The 22580-nt window shown below is 44.0% G+C and overlaps 1 protein-coding gene across 8 annotated transcripts in view; it reads left to right on the top strand.

The window, feature by feature from the left end:
• The window catches only part of LOC147048890 (uncharacterized), a 29629-nt gene extending 7943 nt beyond the window's left edge, over positions 1-21686 (top strand). The window contains exons 1-17 of one of the 8 annotated variants that reach the window (XM_085924041.1): positions 5137-5430; positions 6701-6754; positions 7610-7725; positions 7972-8950; positions 9686-10073; positions 10357-10707; positions 11621-11843; positions 13651-14185; positions 14266-14425; positions 14516-14632; positions 14697-14804; positions 15070-15226; positions 15605-16070; positions 16236-16383; positions 16467-16556; positions 16643-16838; positions 16995-21686. In XM_085924041.1, coding sequence (XP_085780167.1) covers positions 7644-7725; positions 7972-8950; positions 9686-10073; positions 10357-10707; positions 11621-11843; positions 13651-14185; positions 14266-14425; positions 14516-14632; positions 14697-14804; positions 15070-15226; positions 15605-16070; positions 16236-16383; positions 16467-16556; positions 16643-16838; positions 16995-21229 — 8235 coding nt within the window. In that variant the 5' untranslated portion in view covers positions 5137-5430; positions 6701-6754; positions 7610-7643 and the 3' untranslated portion in view covers positions 21230-21686. Of the gene's footprint in view, positions 1-2142; positions 2262-5136; positions 5431-5547; positions 5568-5897; positions 6545-6700; positions 6755-7609; positions 7726-7971; positions 8951-9685; positions 10074-10356; positions 10708-11620; positions 11844-13650; positions 14186-14265; positions 14426-14515; positions 14633-14696; positions 14805-15069; positions 15227-15604; positions 16071-16235; positions 16384-16466; positions 16557-16642; positions 16839-16994 lie in introns of those variants that run through there. The other 7 variants (XM_085924044.1, XM_085924043.1, XM_085924048.1 and 4 more) reach the window with 7 other exon arrangements.
• Positions 21687-22580: the final 894 nt, after the last annotated feature.

The following is a 22580-nucleotide window of genomic DNA, read 5'->3' as shown; positions in this document are numbered from 1 at the left end:
GTAAGTGTATTTTGAATCCTGTTGTTGATCTTATAATCTCGTAAAACCTTCATTTTAAGTCATCTAAATGAGCATTATATTTCTGATCGTTACATTATGCAAAATCTTAGTTGCAACGTTGTTGTCCTACAAGTTATTATCAGAATGTGGATCCACTTGTTATTCTAGTTTTTGTCTGCATAATTTGTACCTTTCTCGTGCCTATTGATGGAAGTTACTCTTTCATATATACGTACGCATTACATTGTTTTCAATGAGAGGGCAGCTGTGTTGCCTTGTAAGAAACATTGTCAATTGTTTTCAATGAGAGGTCTGTGTCTTCAATTGGTTGGTTGCCTTGTCAAGAAATTGAGGTTAACCGTGTCCTTTTGTCGTCTGAGCTGCTTTAAATGCACGTTTGTACCCCAGATTTATGATTAAATAATACTGAATCCTTAACCAAATAAAAAATAATGATAATGTGCTTCTATAACTTACTTTAGTTCACTTTTTTTTTTTTGCCACTCCAGAAATTCAGGTTTCAGATATATTTATGATGCTGTTGTGTGAATGTTTTCAAGTGAATGTTTTCTTTTCCAGTGACATACCAACTCGTTTATTTATGGGCTACTGTCAGTCAGGCAGTGTCTTCTATTAGAGAGGAGCAGGCAAGGGGCCGCCACCTTCTTATTCAGCCCGGACCCAATGATGTCTGGGATGAGTGCGCCCAGTTTGAAACGCTGTGCCCATCATCTATCTTGTTGAAGCGGGTCTCGGAGGGATCCCTTCGAATGTGAGCCTCAGCTGGACTTGGACTTGGATGCTGTCTCATTCTCCTGATGTATATTAAGCCCGAGGAAGGCTAGACAGCTTCACTTAGATCTCCTTCTCACCCTTTTGTTGTTGTTATAAAGCAGTGAGTGGGACCTGGTTGGTGTTTGGATTAGTTTAGACTTTCTATCCTCAATTATTATTCATGATTATACTCGACCAAATCATAGAATTTAAGAATGCTTAAGTAATTACTTGGTTCTACATAGTTTGATTGTTTTTTTTGTTTTTTTTTGGTACTTTCTTGATAGGATAAGTATTTGTTTTAGTATATGCGTTTCCACTTATATAAACACAATTAGTCAGGTATGGCAATGATAGAGTGGATTATGTTTATTGTCGTGTCATAGTTGAAGATCAGCTCACGCTTGATGACCAATAGATGCAGAAGCTGAGGTCATTCTGGAGTGGTTATTCACTTTCAGCTGCAACTGTAACTCCAAAATTAAATTCAAAGGCTGTCTGCCCAATAGAAGGTGTGTTGTGTTACCCTGTGTAAGGTTAATAAGAAGCACTCGGAATTTGTGCAGATTTGCGGAGAGCCCCGTTGATCTCGACCCAGTCAGAGTATGATCTGTGAGATGAAAAGGAATGAACGAGAGGGGAACTGATTCACTGTCATTCACAAGTCAGCAAAGGGCAATTCTAGCCCGCAGGCCATCTTTGAAAAACTGAAGGTTAAAGCATGGTGGATTAAGCCACAACGTGGGGAGGGAGAAACCCAAGCAGCCAAAAACTCAAAGCGTCATTGTGGTAACAGAGCGCCGGTTAACAGTTTGCCTCTTCTTTTTTTATTTTTGGCAAGCATGGCAGTGTCTATGAGGATAAACTCTTGAGTCAAAAGTTGAAAAGACTTGCACAGGTGAGATGAAAAATGAGGTACCAATGACTAAATACAATGTGCTTGGCTGAAATATAGTGTGCCGTCGTGGGAGCTGAAAAGTGCCCCCCCCACGCACACACACACACACACACACACAGCAAAACTTGAAATCGTTCTCATTGAGTCTCTAGTTTCTGCACCTGTGGGTGTGGAACTGAAGAAATGCCTGTGAATTATATATTAAAATTAGATCCATTTTTTTATCTTCTTTACATATACCAGCGAGCACCATCTGCGATGACAGTTACGTGCGAGTTCAGAAAAGCGCACATCTTGATTCTGACAAAGTGATATTATTCATGAGAGAGTGCGGGCGAGCCGTGTGGCCAACTCAACTGTTGCTCATTAGGCCGTCTTAACATTTGCATCATTAGGCCAGCACAACAGCAGGAGTGGACAGAGATGCAGCTAAGCGCCTTTCAAATCAAATCTTTTGTTTTTGCCTTCAGGATGATGTGCTACAAGGTTTCCTGACAAGGAGCCCAGACCAGAAGGGAGCAGCGAGAAGATTCTCAAAAGGAAGAGAGAGGAAGGTGACAGCGAGAATGGGGTAAAGGAGAAAAGAAAGGTGAGAAAGAAAGATGAGAATAAAAGAACATTCATTATAAATTCACTGAATCGGCAAGCTGTCACACCGCCATGGTGTCCACGGAGCACACAAACCCCCGACACAGAACAACTGTGCCTCCATAACGCCACCCAAAAATTGAATTATTCACATTTGCTTGCATTTAACCTCTACAGTATATGAGCGACCTATAAAATCTAGCTAACATCCTGTCATAATCCTGTCTTCCCATTCTTTTTTTAACCCCCCCCCCCTCTCCTCAAAGAATTTAACACTGCTAGGCCATCAGTGAAATATGAGCTGCCTGTAGCATATTGATCCTACGCTGCGAAGATGGATTGATCACAGACAAGACCAAGCAATGGTGACGCATTCTTGTTCTGCTGCAGAAGCGGCGCCAGTGGCTCGGGTGCTTGTTATTGATTCCTGAGATGAATTCGGCTGTGATGCAAACGCTTGGATTTGGTGCTCTGTGCTATTGCGTTTTCACATCAACCAGGTGAGCTTAGGGAAGGCCTGTCACCCACACCTTTGTCTTCCCATCCATCTAGTCTCTGCGCCACTTTTGTTGTTAGGGTCACAAGTGCGCCGGGCCCTATCTCAGCTGGCATCGGGCGAGAGGCATGGTACACTTGGTCGTCAGCCAATCGTAGACCTTGGATTTTAACAGGCTGGAAATCATTTGTATGTATAATGAAATTATTTTTTCCTCAAATGAGAATTGTGCCCAACCAATTGTCACATCTGTGTCTTCAACAAGGATTAAAAACTCAACTGCCACATAGGCCAGTCTGCTGGGGAAAAAAAAAAAAATCTCCATAGCTACATTTACTCCGTTTTCACTACACAACCATCACACGCAAAGAAAGCAGGACAGAAGCGACACATCCACTAAGTGTTTGATGCCGGCTGTTCACATATTTATGAATGAAATACACAAATGTGTTTTTTGATAGAATGTTGTGATGATAGGATGAGGGAAAAAGAAGCTCAAAAGTTTTACGGTCAAGTCCCCCCCCCCCCCCCCCCCCCCCCAGGACAACACTGAGCAAAAACTCAGTCTGTGGCACATGATGTCTAATTTTTGTTACGAGATCCGTGAACAAGTAGTTTCATTTTTGCAGCCAGACATTCTTTTCTGGAGATGGATCAATAGCACTGGTTCCCCGTTTCTCTCAAAATGAGAACTCTTAAGTGGCTTTTGTGGAAAAAAAGCGGATTTCTAGGGGGTAGGATCGATTTACGCCATGCACATTTAATAGAAAAGAAGGAGCAGGGTAGGAGTCCCTTGTATGTGTGTTTTTGAGCATGCATGTCTATACGTGAACCCTTGGAGGCATCCCCCCCTCTCCAACCTTCTCTGTAGTTCAATGAAGACTGAGAAGCTCCATCTCAGTAAAATATGCACAAACATGCTCGGCAATCTTGTCCTATCTGCTCGGAACGTGGCACCTAATAGAAATATGGATCTGTTCTCGTATGGTCTGTGGCACATTGACATTTGATTTCACGAGCCGATACAGTGGCCCCAATTCGTCTGCGTGACACATTGACACTTTTGTGACGCTTTTAATCACAGGAGAACTCTTGACAAATTGTCAACATGTAAGTGGGAAATGTTTTAACACTGCTGGGAATAAAGTGTTGATAAGATTGACCAGAGCAGAGGAAAAGAACACGCTTCCCTCAATGTTCACCTTTGGTTGAAATCGGAAAACTTTTGAGTGTGACCCAAACTGTGATAATGCTCCACTCCACGCCCTGCAATAGACAATGAATATGAGTCTGAAACACAAATGTTACATTAGATTGTCGTCTGCTTGCGAATGATGACCTTTCAAATAGCGAAGAGTGAGCACTGAGGGAGAAGCTAACCTTTAAATTTTAAATAACATCTGGATAACGAAGGCGGTTTTGCTGCAGTGTCACAGTGCCACCTTGCGGTGAAAGTCTGTAGCACACTAATATGCTATGGAGCAAATGTTTCCCAACCTTTTTATGTCTTGTATATCCCGGAACCTTTTTTTTCTTCTTTTAAATCATAGCATACGACCCACCTCATATGGGATAAGGACTCTCTAAAAGTAGAACGTTACACAACTGATCAGTAAACAAAAATAATTTTATTTCCTCCCCTTAATCTGGACAGTTAATTCTTCTAAGACTATAAGAATTCTATAGGCATTTATCTCTTCTAACATTTGACACAAAAAATGGAGCTCCCATCAATAAGTCACCTTGAAGACGTACATCTTGCAATGTGCTCGGCGCTCGCAGGTTAGAAAACCAGGTTAGGAAATACTACTATAGCGTACTGTAGTTATGTATGTTTAAGATAATTGTGTGTAAGAACCAGTTTGTTCACTGGAGGTTAGGAAATACTACGATAGCATACTGCAGTTATGTTGTATGTTTAAGATAATTCCATGTAAAAACCAGTTTGTTCACTGGAGCTGAATGTGTATGAGGCATCTTTTTAGAAATCATAATGTACAACTCCATTAGCTCTGCATGCATAATTGATATATTTCACATTTGTGAGCTGTCAGGTCATACATATACTCGCATTCTTATTCAGCATATGGCAATGTTTCCATCAGGTACCTCGTCAAAGAAACTCTTTTGGGACTAGCGTATTTGACTTGTGTGATAATAACCAATTAATGTGCTAATTTCACAATTCATCTCTTCAATAATTGCTGCCATCAATATCAGATGAACGGAGAGCGTTGCCCTTGTTTGCAGAAACATAGCTAGGAATTTTGATTATGCCCTGCATAGTTATGAATCATTAAATCAGAATTACAACAAAAAGCCCAATGCAAAGGTTTTCATTAAATAAAACACAATATCCCAAACCTTGCGCAACACATTCATTACACAAGCAAAATCAAATCTGAGTGAAAAAAAACAACATTTTGCTGATCTTAAAGTTTTTATTATTATATTTTTTATTGCATCACGCAGAAAAAAATACCAAACGCGTTGTTTGTGAGCATTTACACTCCCACTCCGGACCAGTGGGGAGCGATAGTGAGTGAGGGCGACGCGCGCCCTGTCGATGGTCAGGTCAGCCATCTGGCGCAGTCAGCTAGCTTCAGCAGTATTTGGGAAAATGGAGGCACGACCGAAGAATGAACGAGGACACATTCGTATCTCTGCCGTGTAGGTGGGTAGAAGATTGAGGGTTTTGAGTCGATTTCTTTGGTTATTTGTGGGATGCATTCGATTCTTTAACCAAACCGCTAGTTCTAGTTGCAGGATATTATTTTTTAGTCGACGCCTACTGCAGGAACGTAGATTGAGGTTGTTGAACGTGCTTGCTTATTCTTGCCGAACAACTCGCATTTAACCGCTATGTAGGTTTTGGTGGCAAACGAGCGTTTTTCTCCACACACACACAAAAACGTATATAAGTCGCATATGCGTATCCAAATGGCTCGTAAGGCAATTTATCGTACTTGCTAGCCAGGTAGCCGAGGCTCGCGGTAAGCGGACGTTTTCAAAAATGATTTGTTGAAATCTAATATTTAATTGCACTACTAATCTTAAAACTGCAATCAAGTGGAGCTAAAAAAAAAATACGGAGATTCGAATTTTGCTTTTACTTTTTGGCGATTTGCCCAGCTCGGTTCGTTTATGCAATAAATAACGCGGTGTCGTGTTAGCTAAGGCGGTTAGCAAATGAGGCTTTGCGGCCATTACATGTTGATGTGCAGCCACACGCATGACCCTGTTGCGCCGATCTCCGTAAAAACGGAATTACATTCGAAAGTGTTTGACATTTTACGTGATCATAGTTGTTGTAGTACGCCATTAATTGATCGGGACCTGGATTGCATTTGTTCAGGGCCGCGTATTGCCCCGTTCTTGACGTAATAACGTAACGTCATCAGCTAGCATAGCACTGCTGCTAACTACTTTCTCGACATGTTTACACAGGAAAATGTCGTCATTGTCGCTTTTAGCGTGTCCATAATTACGATGCTCAAATTGTGCATTAGCTACAGTTTGGCTTGTCTTTCCAATTTGCGAGCATCGCGCCCAGTCACGTGTCACGTTGCTGCGCCACAGGCGCCCTTTCTGTGGAGTCATATCAACACCACCATTTTTTTCATAGTGGAGGAAATTACTGCACGGGGATATCTCCTAACCTGCGCAATATACTTTATGTTGCTAAGGGACTGTTCTACGATATGCCATTGAATCAATTGTTTGTGGATGACCAAAAATACAGGATCTATTGGAATCAAATAGTACATTGTCCACTGTAGTTGGAAAAGGTTGGAAATGCCTTCACATTATTTGAATCTAGCAGTGATTGGTGTATTGCTGTGTAGTAAAAATGTGTTGATGCCTTTTGACACTTAAGAAATTGAAATAATTTATTTGCTCGTGAGGTGCATCCTAAGTTGCATTTTTTTTTCTTTTTCTGGCAGATCTTCAAATCCTGATTGTAGTTGTGAAGCCTTTGTTATGTTGAGGAATTGCAGGTACATTCTTCACAGTATTAGTTAATTTTTTTTCCTTCAGACTTTAAACCTTAACTAAGGCACAATTATATACTTTTTAGCTTAGGAGTGAAATATATTAAAATTGAATTGAACTGTTCAACTTTGATTTGATTTTATTGCAGTGCAAGCAATATTTTTAGACACAGCTTCCCAGTTGATTGGTTCTGCAGCTGATGTATTCTTGTACATCCTTTTAATTTTTGCATTAGGCAACCTGTATAAAAGATGACTTATAAGGGATTGGTGCCACTTGTGTTACACTCAAGTGGTCGACATACATTTTCCACAGCTTCTTACATGGTTTTATACATATTGCAGCTAATAAAATAAAACAAACATTTTACCCATTTCTTTAATTTTCCCATTTTAAACAAAATCTAAGTATTATTCTTTGAAATATAGAAATAGCCAGGGTTCCTGTGCTTCCATAAAAGTGAATATGTCCAAAAAAATTAAAACTAGGGCTTAATTGGCATTAAAAACAGAATGACTTGTGGTAACATCAGGTAACCACAGCAACTTTGAATAATGTGACAATGTATTTTGTTTCAAATGGAATTCAAATGTCTTAGTTATCCTGCCTTGAGCTGTAGGAACCCTGTCATACTTTTGAAGGCTTGTAATAATATAGATGATAATTTTTTTTAAACGAGCCCCACCCTTTTTATTTTTACACAGTTTTCCATTTAATATCCTCTTTTGATTTGTATTTTACAATTTGGACAAACTTGAAGCAAAATCTCAAATTCATTCCCCATTTTCCGATGAGTAGTGAACTGCATTTACCCCCTTTGCACTTCATTAGTGACTCTGTTGTGCTCTTCTCCTAACTAGTGATTCAGTTTCAAAGTAGTGATTGACTCCACCCATGGAGGAGAATGTGAGCCCTGAGCTCTCTCTAGCTCATGAGCCAGAACAGAGCCAAGACCATATGGATAGCTGCTCTCAAGGTACCTTGAATGAGCTTGTTTTTCCCTTAATGAAGGCCGGGCATATCTTCCTTGCATTGGGTAGTAGTATGGTGGGATTTTGTAAGAACCCTAAACAACTTTAAATGGGTGGAAATTAAAGGCACACAAGGAAAATAAAATCTAGTTGAGCACATCTGTAGTTTGTGAACAATAGATTAAGTATTTTCAAGTTACTTCTTGAAAACGTTCTGAAGCAAACATGAGCCTTTTGTAATGTGTCCACAGGTGATGGGGAAGAGCGACTCAGCGAGCCAACGCAAACCATCCCGACAGAAAGTGAAGAAGTGGCAGAGGAGCCAATAGAGAAAGCGGACAAATCTTCCAAAGCCAACAACGAATTGAAGAAAACGTGGACATTCCGTCGCTCCACTGTTGCTCAAAGAGAGATGCCAGTGGAAGCAGCACCCGACAACCACGAGAGCCGCTATCCTGTTCGCCGAAGCGGCAGACAGTCCAAACGTACCGACAAACTGGAGGAATTTCTTTCCACCACGAAAAGAGTGCTACGAAAGAGCGCGCCTCCGTCCCTGGAAGGCGGGGATCCTCCTTCGCAAACCCCAACTGATGCAGAAACAGCCTCGGAGGCCAGCTTTGACGGGAACGCAGACACAAAGACGGCGGACGACAAGCCCGAGCCGTCCGAGAGGAAAACCCGAAGTAGGACGAGGGAGCAGACTCGACGGGCGACTCAGCGCGGCAGGTGGACACGCCAAACCCAAAGCGCCACTGTCAAAGATGAAGAAAGCTCAGAGAACGAGGACAGCGAAGATGGTGCCGAGCCGCAGGACAAAGATGCGGAGCAATCTGGAAAAGGGGCCAAAATAGAAGACACAAATGATAATAAGGAACACCAGCCTAGGTTGGACATGCAGACAAAGGAAGAGCAAAAGAAGAAAAACGTTAAAGGGGAAGATCAAGAGGAGAACGATGACGACGACGACAATGAGGAGACCACAGAAAAAGGCGGCTTGTTGGTAAAGCGCGGCCCAATTCGAACATACGTGAATAAAAAGCGGGCGGCAAGTTCAAATAGTACGTCTGCCAAGGGACAGACTCCCGTGCAAGCTGTCGGCAAGGCAGGCAAGCCTCGGGAACAGGAGGACAGCGATGACGGTTCCTCTTCCTCATCTTCGAGCACTGATTCTGACGAAGGATACGACCCCAATGCACTTTATTGCATATGTCGCCAGAAACACAACAAAAGGTTTGTTTTGAACGCTTCACTGGGTGGCACATTTCAAAAATACAGTGGCCCCTACATTTTGCAAAACTTTAACCATCCCCTTTTGTTTTCTTATTTGTGTGTTTTTCCTCCTGATATTGTTCATGGCAGTTGTGAGGAGGTAGTGTCAATTATATGCTGGTTTTGCTATTTGCAGTTGCCATGATCCACAGCGATTACATGTCTTAAATGCTACATTCTTTTCTCATCATTTCCCCAAACTGAACATGCATAATAATTTGAAATATCATAGGTGAGGAAACTTAATTTTATGTTCAATTTAACACCGCTGGTGTCCGGCTGACGCCTTCTACGTCCAAATTTGGGCAATTTAATTTTTAATTTCAAATCCATACTATTAGTCAGCCCACAGGTGTTTAAATGGCTTGATCTCTCTGATAATGCAATATTTATGGATAGCTCAACAAACAATGGGGGGGGGGGGGGTGCTGTGAGAATTTTGCCCGATGCTATCAATGAATCAAATCTAGACCAAAATGTGTGTGACAGAAGGAAACTTCTTCCACTTATTTGCGGTGTGTTGTGGAGCAGCAGCTCATGTAGGGAAGCCATATTGTCCAGCTCGGTGGCCCATCGAGAGGCATTCCTAGACAACCTGGGAGACATTCGAATCTGATTTGCTCTTTGACCATTCGTGAGGATTAATAATGAGGGGATCCCGACTCGGTTGCCATTACAAATGTCCTTCCTCATTAGGTTCATGATCTGCTGTGACCGCTGCGAGGAGTGGTTCCATGGAGACTGCGTGGGCATAACAGAGGCTCGGGGCCGTCTGATGGAGAGAAATGGCGAGGATTACGTTTGCCCCAACTGCACGACTAAAAAAAGCCAAGTGATCAGGCCTGCCACCTCCACGCTGTCCCTGAGCATAGACCTCAAGACCAAAGCTTGTGCTTTACCTCTACCTCCTGCTGGTGGCGTTTTTGGTGACGTGGGTTCAATGACAAGATCGGTGGCACAAGCACAACTGCTGTCAACATCTGCCGGCAATGACGAGAAAGGAGCGGAGGACATCGGGATCAAAGGCAGGATTGAGAAAGCCACAAATCCAACAGGGAAAAAGAAGATAAAAATCTTTCAGCCGGTAGGTCATCACTAATAATTTGACTTTGCCTTTTTTTTTTTTTTTAAAGAAATAATCAAGGCGTTAAAAGTTTACATCTTGGTTCTTATCTGACTTGAATATGAAGTATATAAATATTCACTGTGTGGTTGCTCACGTTGCATACTTTTAAAAGACTAAAATGTATGCTATAAATAATGGTTAGGATGGGAATACTGTCCAATTTTGAATGATGATATTTTCAAGCTGGCCGCTTCTCAATCACCTTGCTTATTATTAGCTATTGTGTACTCGTTTGGAGCAGACGGTACAGCAGGCAACGCCACCAAACACGGGCCAGAAGGGGGCGCCTGTGTCAAAAAAGCCAGCGTGCCCCACAGCAGAGCCAAAAGCACCAACAGAGATGGAGCAGGAGAAAGTGGCTTCAAACGTGGAGGTGAAAACAACCGAGACGGAAGAGGCCGCAAAGTCAGCGGCAGCGGAGGACGTGTCACTTCCCAAATGCATCGGTCCCGGCTGCGAGAGCAACGCCCAGCCGGACTCTGTGTACTGCGGAAATGACTGCATCCTGAGACACGCTGCCGCTACGGTGAAGTCGTTCGCCGAAGTCAAAGAGCCTCAAAGCAAAGATCAGAAATCCAGCTCTGCGTCAAAGGTAATTTGGACTATCTTAAGTTGTGAAACGATGTCAAGTACACTTTCCTGAAATCAAATACATTTAGAACCAAGTTGACTTTGCTCTAGCAAGCAGACACACAGTTGACTTGTCTTCAAAGGATGAATGAATGAAATGCCCTTTGTCAGTTTACAATGCAATTGTATAACGCAATTCACCAAGATGGCAGCTTCACTTCAAAGTCTATTCTACAATTCTACAGGCACACGTTTCTTATGATTGTGCGTGTATATGTGTGTGACAACGGCAAAGTTTATTCACACTGAACATTAACGTGACATGATTGTACTGGTGCGGTTTTCTCATTTTTGTTGTCTCTGTTTTGGTGTTTAAAAAATTATGCCTTGAACGTAAATACTTTATGATGGAGAATGTGCTTTGATCATAAAAAAAAAAAAAAAAACCAGTGTGGAATCTTAAAGCAGTTTTGTGTGCCTGGTAAACTGTAAAGTTTCCACATTGAATTGTAATTAAGCTGGTGTGCAGTTCACACACTGGATCTTTGGGAATGAAATCAAGTTTTGGTCCTTGCTTCGAAAATGCTTGCAAAGGAACACTGCTAGCATAGACTGCATTTTGCAAACAATACAGATCAAACAGATCCCTGTCCGATTGTCTTACATTTGCAAGTTGCTAATCAGCGCTACTAAATGATGGTGACCGGAGTTATTGACGTGCGATTGGATTTCTCGGAATATTTGCAATTTATAGAAGGGCTGGCCTATAGTTTATCATTTTATGGAGTACTTAAAAAAAATCACGATAACCTGAAAATAGTGTTTTGGCAAACTGCCTTGCATTGACTTCATAGATGCACAGTGGCGAACAATATAGCAAGCTGTTGAGATGCTGTCCTGAACTGGCTTAATGGGTTTCTGTCTGATCCGTCCAGAGGGAAGCCACCAGACAGACGAGGGCCCAGAAGGACAGCGGCGAGGACTCTGGGAGCGACGGAGCAGATGACGACGACGCTCCGGATGAGGATGATGAAGACGCGCACGCTGTGGAGCAGCCGCCGCCTCCCGCCACTGCGTCATGGTGCAGCGACCATAATTACATTGCAGTACCACCAGAAAAGACTACACCCATATCAACAACAGTTTTAAACACAAAGTGTATGTATCTCTTTGAGGGTCTTCTTGTTAAACTAGTTCCGTGGCTTGCCGATAGTAGTTTCTATCAGGCTAGCGTAACCTAAAGTTAGGACATTGCTGAAGTTTCTGTGTTAGATGTAATCATGACTCATTCACAAGTGATTTTCATGACGTGTGCCTCTTGAGTGGAGCTGCTGAAAAGGTAAGTGTGTGATCTGCCTTAGTGGTGCATTTCAACAGATGCGCCGCAAAGATTCTCGCCATCGGTGAGATGCTGTCGAGGTGATGTCAGTAGCGTCTAAGGAATGGCCACCTTTGCAAAAATCGACCCCCGCTATTAAGGTCGGGATTCCTTATATGGGCGGGTGCATTCGTGCATCAAGCAGTAACCTGCTAAATTGCCTTTTGGGGGATTAGACATCTGTCAATCTGGTTGTTAGCAAAATGAGCCTTTTTTTTGTGTGCCTATGCTGCAGAATTTGGGTATCCCTTTTTAAAAAAAAAAAAAAAAAAGCAATATGGGGATAGGCCTGTATTGTAATGTCAGACAGAAATTTTACATTTTGACTCCGTCATGAGGTTGTTTTAGATTGAATAGGCACGTGCGTAGGCTCGTTTTAAGTCTCTCCTACTTTGGTTCATCACTCCAGAAGGTAATTTACCCAGCAGGTACGTCTTGTAACATCATCACCCCCCAACGCCCTGCAGACTATTATGATAGTCTGTAATATGATCTATTAAACTGGTAAGAGTAACCAACGTGAACTACTGTCCCCCAGGTTAACGTGGCGTTTTTTTTTTCTAAATCCTCGAGCTCATTCAATATGATGCATCTTTTATAGTGGGAAACTGTCTTAAAATAAAAGATGATGTGACAGATTTTTGAATCCCTTCATTGATTGATTCTCTTAGCAGTGTCAGCTTGCTATCTGGTCATGTTAAAGGTCAACGACATAAGCATTTTCGTGTGAAAAGGCACTGGAGGTCGAGATTGTGCAGACCATGGTCCACATGGCGAGCTGGTGAAACAGAAATCTACCAGGTGTTCCTCTCCCGAATGGCGTAACGAAAGAAGAGAGGCCTGAGAGAAGTTCAGAGGTCATACTGGAAGAATGAAGCTGTGATTTACCTGCACGCGAGGTTTCAACCAATGCTCGTCACAGTGAATACTTAAACACAATGGGACTGTTGACACCCAAGTGTGGTTGCTTTTATGTCCTCTGGTGACCCTTAAAAACTTTATTGCATGAGCATTTGGACATTGTAAGGTCAACTTGCTTTCGCACTGTCACATGAGGAAGAGGTGTGTGTTGACCACTGGTTTACTTGGCTTTTGTTTTTTGCGTACTGCAAGCTTGACCATGTTGCTCAATCGCATTTGTACAATCAGTATTGAACTGAGCTCATCAAGGATTTGATCTTTGTATCGCAAGTTTTTTGGAACATATTGGATGTAATATAGCTTTAGTACAATTTAATTAGTAAATGCTGACAGTTGTGACTGCGTACTAATCACAAGGTTACCTTCAAAAAGTCTCTGGATGAACTGATCATGCAAGAACCAATGCTGCTTTTTCTTCATTCTGTCGGAATTCCTTTCATAGGATATGGCCTTTAAAGCTACATGTTTTTAATATTTCAATTTGCATTCAAACTACCATTGATTACATCACTGTAGCAAAGTCTCAATGGCTGAACTTGTATGTTCTACGTGTGCACCTGGCTGTGCAAAAGAATTCAATGACCCCACAGTAATTATTTGTCAGTATTGTGATTGGCAGCAAATTTTAAAGTATTTGGTGTTTTTCTTTCTTCTTTTATTTTGCAGCCCCTCCCAAAGAAGAGAAACAGTCAAAGAAACAGGTCCCGGCTCAAGTTAAACCCTCCTCTGATTCCAAGACCTCCAAAGCGAAGAAGACCATGACCACTCGAGCGTCCAAGGTGTCTCCAAAGGGCAAGAAGTCGTCCTCTCAGTCCAGCAGCTCCAAAGCAACTAAGAGGTCCGCGACTCCGCCCAGCAAATCTACGTCAAAGTCCAAGAAAGCGCGGACGACAAGCACACCGCCTCAGTCGCCGTACCCTCCTGGGCCGATCCACGTCACGGGAGCGCTAAGAGTCACCAAGACCAACTTTACCATTCCAAAGAAGCAGCCTCAACAAAAAGACTCTCCATCCCATCATCAATCATCGTCGTCGTCGTCAAGAGTCCCATCATCTCCGGCGTCTTCAGCTTCCTCCAGTCACTCTTCATCCCAAAGGTCTCATCATTCCGCCTCATCCTCGGGATCCCAGATTCCACCGCCCGCCAACCACCAGATGAGACAGAACATCCGTCGCTCCCTGACTGACATCCTTTACAAGAGGTGAGTGTCCCTCAAATGATTTCATTCCTACATAGTAGAGCATGTTTTGAGGGAGAACACCATTGCACTTTTCCTGCCAGGGTGAGTGACAGCGATGATCTGACAATGACGGAGAGCGAGGTGGCGAGGCTTTCCGTTGCCATCGAGAAGGAGATGTTTAACATCTGCCTCAGCACAGATAGCAAGTACAAAAACAAGTACCGCTCGCTCATGTTCAACCTCAAGGACCCAAAAAACAAAGTGAGCCAACAATATTGTCAAACTTTCTCATTAAAATATATCTTTTGACTTTGAATGGAGAGCTTAAACGAATGGTGTGTGTGTGTTCAGGGCTTGTTCTACAAGGTAATTAGAGGTGATCTTAGCCCTTTCCGACTGGTGAGGCTGAGCGCAGAAGATATGGTTTCCAAGGAGATATCGGAGTGGAAGAAGCATGACCCCTCCCAGGTAAATGTAAGTGAGTGACTTTTGATGATGAGATGTTTTTAACATTACACGTACTTACCCGCAGAGCCAGTCCTCAAGTGGAAGGGGCCATTCAGGTCATTCCAAAACAAGCAGTAGGCACGACTCTCACAAAGTGGATGTGGAGGATGCCCCGCCCCCTTCCGATGCAGATGTATGTATTCCTACCACAGCTTCGTCCTCTCGCATGGCTTCTGCTGTCGTAAGTGGTGGCACACTATCTTCCTACTATTTTCACACTTTTTCTTCACCTTTGCAAGTTAATACATTAGTTTGGGTAGTAGTGCTCTTCAACCTTTTGGTCGTCTTCTCAACTCCAAAGCCTTCAGCTTACTTGCATCTACTTTGTATTTAATTGTGGGAGTCCAAAAGGTTGTCCTGGTGTAGGATTTGACATCCATCTTATTGTATTCCTTTAGGACCAAGATGAGCCCAGCATCACTCCTTCAGCTGCACCTCAGTCTTCTGTGACTGAGGGCGGCGGTAGTATGCCAGATATTTTCAGTGCCATGCTCAAAGACACAACGTTGGAACACAGGACTCATTTGTTTGACCTCAACTGTAAAATATGCACAGGTAAATGAGTTGGGGCACTTTGGATCACCTGTTTTTCTGTGTTTTGTATCTTGAGCAAATAATCTTTGTCTCTATTGAGTCAAAAAAAAAAAACCATTTGCCTGACACCGCATGCTGAAGTAAATCAAAGTGTGAGCTCGTAACGGGTAATATGATATAGTTAACGTCAGTATGTCAGTGGTGAAAAGCCAGCCAATGACTACAGTTAGAAAACAGGAAGTAACGAGTTCAATATCATATACTGTAATATAATTATATTTATAATACCTATTGTTTACATTGTGGTGTTGTAGCAATCATTGGATTAAGTTACATTCCTTTTGTAAGACATTACTACCACGACTGTTTCCATCTAACGTCTTTCTCCTTTCCTCATAGGTCAAAAGACAGAAGATGAGATTGCATCCAAAAAATCCAAACCCACGAGGAAGTCCGACCAACCTAGACAAGAGATGCATTCAGCCAGTGCCGTCGGCCAACCCCAAGCGGCCACGGTCTACCAACAGCTCATCCCACCGCCATACCAGCCCGGCATAGAAGCGGCCGTCGTCGTCGAGCCACAGCCACAACTTTACCAAGAGGACCCTAACAATATGACCCCGCTTATGCAGGCCATCGCCCCCGCTGTTTCTTCTGTCAGCATCTCACGAAGAGACCCGCGCATGGCCAGGCATGGCTCCGGCGTTACGGTCACTTACACGCCTTCAGAAAAACCCACAAACACCATGGCAGAGCCGCTCCCCGCTCCTGTCATTACGCCTTTGGATGTTGCCACCAAAGCACCCCTTCCGATGCCCCCTGCTCCTCCATCCTTGTTGGCTTTGTCAAAACCATCCAGAACAAGGTACATACTTGATTTAAAGGATCATTTCGATCATCTGAGACTGTATTGCAACCTGTGTGTGTGTTTTAAGTTCAAAATGAGAACTGCCACGCAGTGTAACCGATGATCTCGTGAGGGTGTTGTGCTTTTTGAAGAAAAATAATAATACAATTTTTTTTCCCCCAGTAGTTCTGAGCCTCCTCCTGAGGGGGAGACTGCAATCTTCCTCCATGGTCAAGAGAGGATTTGGAAAGGCTTCATTAACATGCAGTCTGTGGCCAAGTTTGTAACCAAAGCTTACCTGGTTTCAGGCTCTTTTGAGTACCTAAAAGAGGTAAGTAAACTTCTCTAGTCAGAGTGAATTTGTGTGCAGGTTTTACAAACTGCAACTCTTCATGTCTAATCAATATGACGCAGGATTTGCCAGACACCATTCATGTTGGAGGACGCATCTCTCCAAACACAGTGTGGGACTATGTTGGGAAGTTGAAAACATCGTTGTCCAAGGTTGGTTTTTGAAAATCCTTAATTCTGATGTTTTGTTTCCTCTCCTTCATTCAGAATATTGATCTTGTCCCTATTTCTGATCACAGGAGCTGTGTTTGATCCGATTCCAACCAGCCACAGAGGAAGAGGAAGTAGCTTACGTGTCTCTCTTCTGTTACTTCAGCAGCAGGAAAAGATTTGGTGTGGTAGCTAATAGTAATCGGCGGATCAAAGACCTCTATCTGATCCCTTTGGCCTCAAAGGACCCACTACCCTCCAAACTTCTACCATTTGATGGACCAGGTATGCTTTTGATGGAAGAGTGAACTGGACTCTTGTTTGTGTCTCAGCTGTCTCACATTCACACAAATATAACAGCTGACTACATACAATTATTTCGTCTTAATTTTACAGATTGGAGTCTTACATTTGTTCATTCACTTGTTTGTTAATTTGCAGGACTTGAGCCAGCCCGGCCCAACCTTCTACTGGGCCTCTTGATCTGCCAGAAGGATAGAAAACGTCCCGGTGTTCCATTGGAAAGTGATGAGAAACGATCTAAGATACAAATCAAAGATATTGATGAGACTGGTCTTCCAAAGCCACCTCTCTCAGTCAAAGTGGATCGAAGCACACGCCAAAGTTTGGACATGCCTTTCAGTACTACTCCCCCAGGGTCTCCTCCTGTCAGCTCCTCCGGGACACCAAATGTTGCTGTGGCCACCCCATCTGTCTTTTCTCTTTTGTCAACCGTTAAAGCACCTGCCACGTCCTCTGTCACGGGTGTGGAGTCTCCATCCTCATCCAGCTCTCTCCCTGCCCCTGCAGCAACCGCCACTCCTCTCCAGACTATCCTCAACACTCTGTTTGGGAAGAAAAAGCAAGACTCTGAAGCTTCCAACTCGCCATCTGATCAGGGTGCAGAATCTTCCATTCCGCACTCTACAATGATGGATCCAATCGTGCAACAGTTTGCACAGACAAAAGACAAACCGGTTGAGGAGGATGAAGATGACCGACCATATGACCCTGAGGAAGAGTATAACCCAAGTATGGGTTACAGTGTGCCTATTAAACCGATTGAGGTTGTCAATAAACCTGACGTTGTACAGAGCGAAGGTGACGATATTGCATATGACCCTGAAGATGACTCAATATTTGATGAAGTCCAAACTACTGTAGCAGATGAAACTGGAAAGTCTTCATGTGATGATGTAACAGACCCGGAAAAGATCCTGGCAAGCCTTAAACAGAAAGGAAAGCTGACACTCCCAAAACAGGAAGAGAAACATGTGCCATCCACTGACTTGCCCGGGACTTCACAAACATCCCCGGCCATTTTGGGCGGTAGTCAGTTAATGCAGCTTGGTAAAAAAGTGGAAGAGCTTGTGAAATCGGCCACACCCACGATCAACCAGAGCAGAGATCCTCGCCAGAGCCGGGAGTCTCGCCAGGTGCCGGGCGTCACGACAAAAACAACAGATGAGCTGCTAGATAAAGAGGCGTTGTCTTCCAATGACTCTTCTACACCTCAGCAGTCAGTTGAAGAGCCACAGGTGCCTTCTGTTGCTCAGCTTCCCGACTCCTCACAAGACCCGGAGAAACCATTACCAATGGAGGAAGAGAAATCTGAGATATTGCCCTTTATGGAGACTTCAAAAGAAGAGGTGTCCATTCCTCTATTAGGAGAGACTTTGGAACCTGATCTGGAGTATGACTATCTTCAAGACAATGAAGAGAAAATGAAAGCAGAGCAAGATGAGAGGGTTCAGGCTGAAACAGAGGCAGACAAGTATAGTATTTGGCCAAACGCTGCAAGCATTTTAAAAGGTAAAGAGGATTCAGAATACAATGACAATAGCCAAGACGCGGCAATTTGTAGCTCCTACAATGAGCCACCAAGCTCCTCGACAATTACTTCGGCAATCCCAGTCCTCGGTGACACTCATTCTCATTACCCGCGACATCACAGGGGAACGTCAGACTTTGACGATGATTATAGATCACAAAGTGACATCCCCCGACCATCTAGTTATCTCCAATCTCAACCAATGCACGGACAGAATCCCATGATGAGGCCTCCATCAATGTCAGTACCACCACCCATACAAGGCATCTCTTCAATGTCTGCGCCACAGTCCGTGCAAGGACCCCCACCAGCTATCCACGGTCCTCCTCCAGTACTCGGTCCTCCAGTACTCGGTCCTCCAGTACTCGGTCCTCCAATCCAAGCTGACAGCAGCCATCCTTATGGCCTCCCTCCAAGTTTCCCCCTCTATCAAAACCAATGGACACGCCCCCAACTACCACCTCCACAGCAGCCGCTCTCCAGACCACCTCCTCAGAACCTTTTACCGCCGAGAGTAACACCACCGCCTTACCCACCAATTGGCCAGAGAGGTCCTCCACCTCAAATGTTTGATCCTCTTCTCCCCCCTCAGCATAGTGCACAACAAGGCCCTCCTCCAGGCTTTCCCCTCCCACCTACGTTTGATGGACAGAATCAGCTACCTCCTCCACGATTTGCTGGTCCACCTCCACCATTTAATTTTCCTGGAAACAGAGGCCCTCCTCCACCTTTCACAGCACCACCACCACCGGGGCATTTTGATAACAGGCTTCCTCCCCCTTCCATCTTCTCAGCGCCAAGGGGTCCCCTACCATCTCAGTATGGTGATCCAAGTCCAATTCAAATGCAACCCCCAATGGGAGACCAAGGCCGTGGCCCCAGGGACCACTATAGTAAAGATAGTCACTCATTCACACATGCAGACCAACATCTAAGTCATCCTCCCAATATTTTCAAAGACAGCCCGGCGACCGCTTACCGGGGTCTTCCACCTAGTCAGTATGATGACTCAAGAGGCCCGCATTCTATTGTGGAGATCAATCCACAAAATAAGTTTGGAGCTCCCAGGCCACACTCGCCACCACATCGAGGAGGTCTGGATGAGCACATAGCTCTTCGTCAGGATAATAGGAACAAGTTTGGAGTTCCCAGGCCACACTCGCCACCACATCGAGGAGGTCTGGATGAGCACATAGCTCTTCGTCAGGAGAATAGGAACAAGTTTGGGGTTCACAGGTTACAATCACCACCACATCGAGGAGCTTTGGACGAGCACACACCTCTTTCTCCTCTTCAGGAGAATAGAAACAAGTTTGGGGTCGCCAGGCTACATTCGCCACCACATCGAGGAGCTTTGAATGAGCACATGGCTCTTCCTCCACTTCAGGAAAATCGAGCAATGAGAGATCAGACTCAGCCTTTTGGTGGCTCTGAACGATACCGCTTTGATAGGTTTTCAGATGAGGCAAGAAGGTTTTCTGATGAGGGAAGACCTGTTCGCCACAGTGGCCCTCTGCTACCGACCCCCACCGAGGCTCCTATTGCTCCTCCGAGTCACGTAGGAGGTCACAGTCCAGATATACGGCGAGAGGACTTCTGGCGCCGACATTCCCCTGATGTCATGAGGAGAACCAACACCAACCAAGAGGGCTCTGAACGGCAAAGCACGGAACCCTTCGGTCACTTTGAAGCTGGGCTCAGAGAACAAGTTTCTGCTCCCGCTCAGTCATTAGAAGAAAGACTGAAGGAGCTCTCTGGTGACTGCAGAAGAGACAGAGACCGGGACAACCCTTCCTCCGCGAGGTCCTTGTGGGAGAGGAATCAGGGCAAGCGGTGGAGCAGAGAACGAGAATGGGAGAGAAGCAGAGAGCGCGACACCGATCGTGAATCCAGCAGAGAACGGGATCGCAGCAAAGGAAAAGAGAGTGAGAAAAATAAAGAGGCAGAGGTGGAGCGACACAAGGAGGAAGACACAGACAAGAGGAGAGACCGTGACAGAGAAAGAGAAAGAGTCAAGGACAGGGACTCTGACAGAAGGGATTATGATCGCGAAAGAGGACGAAATCGAGATAAAGAGCGAGACAGAGACCGTGAGCGAGACAGGAGACGCGACAGGTCCCGAAGTAGAGACCGGGATCGAGGCAAAGACAGAGGTAGAGACAGAGACAAAGAAAAGGACAGTGACAGAGACAAAGACAGGGAGAGGGACCGAGAAAAAGATCGTGACAAAGACCGAGATCGTGACAGAGGCAGAGACAAAGATAGAGATGGAGAGAAAGAGCGAGACAAAGATCCAGATAGAGAAAAAGAGAAAGACAGAGATGTAGACAGAGACAAAGACCGTGACCGGGAAAGAGAGAAGGATAGAAGTCGAGAAAAAGACAGATCCCGTGACAGAGACCGGGAGAAAGACAGAGACCGGGAAAAAGACAGAGACCGGGAAAAAGACAGAGACCGGGAGAAAGACAGAGACCGGGAGAAAGACCGAGACCGGGAGAAGGACCGAGACCGGGAGAAGGACCGAGACCGGGAGAAGGACCGAGACCGGGAGAAGGACCGAGACCGGGAGAAGGACCGAGACCGGGAGAAGGACCGAGACCGGGAGAAGGATCGAGACCGGGAGAAGGACCGAGACCGGGAGAAGGAACGAGACCGGGAGAAAGACCGAGACCGGGAGAAAGACAGAGACCGGGAAAAAGACAGAGATAAAGACCGTGAAAGAGACCGTGGCAGAGACCGCCGAGAAACAAGTAGAACCCGGGAAAGGAGAGAAGATAAAAATAGCAAGCATGAAAAATCCAAGGAGAAAGAAAAGACTTCAGTAAATGATAAAACCTCCTCCTAGTGTATTGCAACTCCACCAATTAAGAGACAATTTCTAACCACTGAGAATCCTTGTTGTGAATGACAATGGCAGTGTTTCATTTCTAGAGATTCCAGCGTTTGTATTTTCTGTCCTTATTTGTTAGACATTTACGAGACATAACTGAAGAACATTTTAAGTTACTTGTTTTCGGCGTGTGGAGAGTCACTACTCAGTCAACCCCAGTTTAAGTAAGAATTGTGTCAAATCACACAACAAATGTAAATATGATTGTATTTGTGTACATAATGATGTTTTTAATACTTTTCTAAGTAGGCAAAATAAAAGCCATATACTCTGGATGGATCAGCGGAAAGAAAACTGCTTAGAACTGTGGCTACTAAACAGAATGAGAAATGGTTCCATTTATCTACAGTACAGTACCAGTACCTAATCAATCATTTGTTTCAACTCAATTAAACATTTTTGATCACATGGATTTGGCTTTGTTGTTTTTAACTCTGTTAATGTTTGTGATGCTTTTGATTTGATGAGCACGCGTGAACAGGTCAATGAATCTATTGATAAGATATGAATGGCATTAAAGTTAAGATCATGCACACACTTTAGAGTTCCTCTTAACAGATTTTGCTTTGCAAGGAACTTTTCTTTCTCTAAGGTCAGGTATTAGCACATTTAAATGGTACATTTCAGACCCGTTTAAGTACCTAAGTGCATCACGCACATTAAAATTCCACTCCACAAAGCAACAATGCATTTTGTAAAGCGGGAAAGAAAAAAAAAACTCAGCATGCAGCTGTAATGCTGCTCCTATGTGAACCCAATGAATTGAAAATCTAACATCTACGACTGCCCCCTCAAATAACATGCACAGCCACCCTCTGGAGACCCAAACCTCTTGAAATTGAACTTTTTCAGGTAGGATACAATTATTGATACTATACTAGCCCGAGGCTCGATGCATAGTCTTAAATGCAGCACTACAATGCGTAGCTGATGTTCACATATTCTTTTTCAGATATGCACCAGTCAGTCGCTTGCTGTGGCGAGACTTCCATTACCGGCCGTTTAACACTAGGGGGCAGCATTGTTGTGGCCAAGATTCGTGCAAGGTGGATGGGGCGCATCAGGATGCCGGTACACATAATAGGTGAAACAAACATACTTGTGGATTATTTAACATTATATTATTATTATTATATATTATGTAAATACATAAAGGAAAGTCCATATTTAAAGCCGTTCTCCTCAATATGGTTGCATACATAAAGAAAAAAAGTATCCATCCATCATGATGCAATGTGGTTTTAAACCACTTGAAATGATAACAAACTGGAAAACCTCCCTGATAGCGTCAATCAAGTCAACACAT

Source organism: Syngnathus leptorhynchus, chromosome 11, assembly GCF_054491065.1.
Source record: "Syngnathus leptorhynchus isolate UIUO chromosome 11, UIUO_Slep, whole genome shotgun sequence".
Lineage (NCBI taxonomy): Eukaryota > Metazoa > Chordata > Actinopteri > Syngnathiformes > Syngnathidae > Syngnathus > Syngnathus leptorhynchus.
The sequence above is the reverse complement of the archived record's forward strand: the minus strand, read 5'-3'. Positions and strand labels throughout refer to the sequence as shown.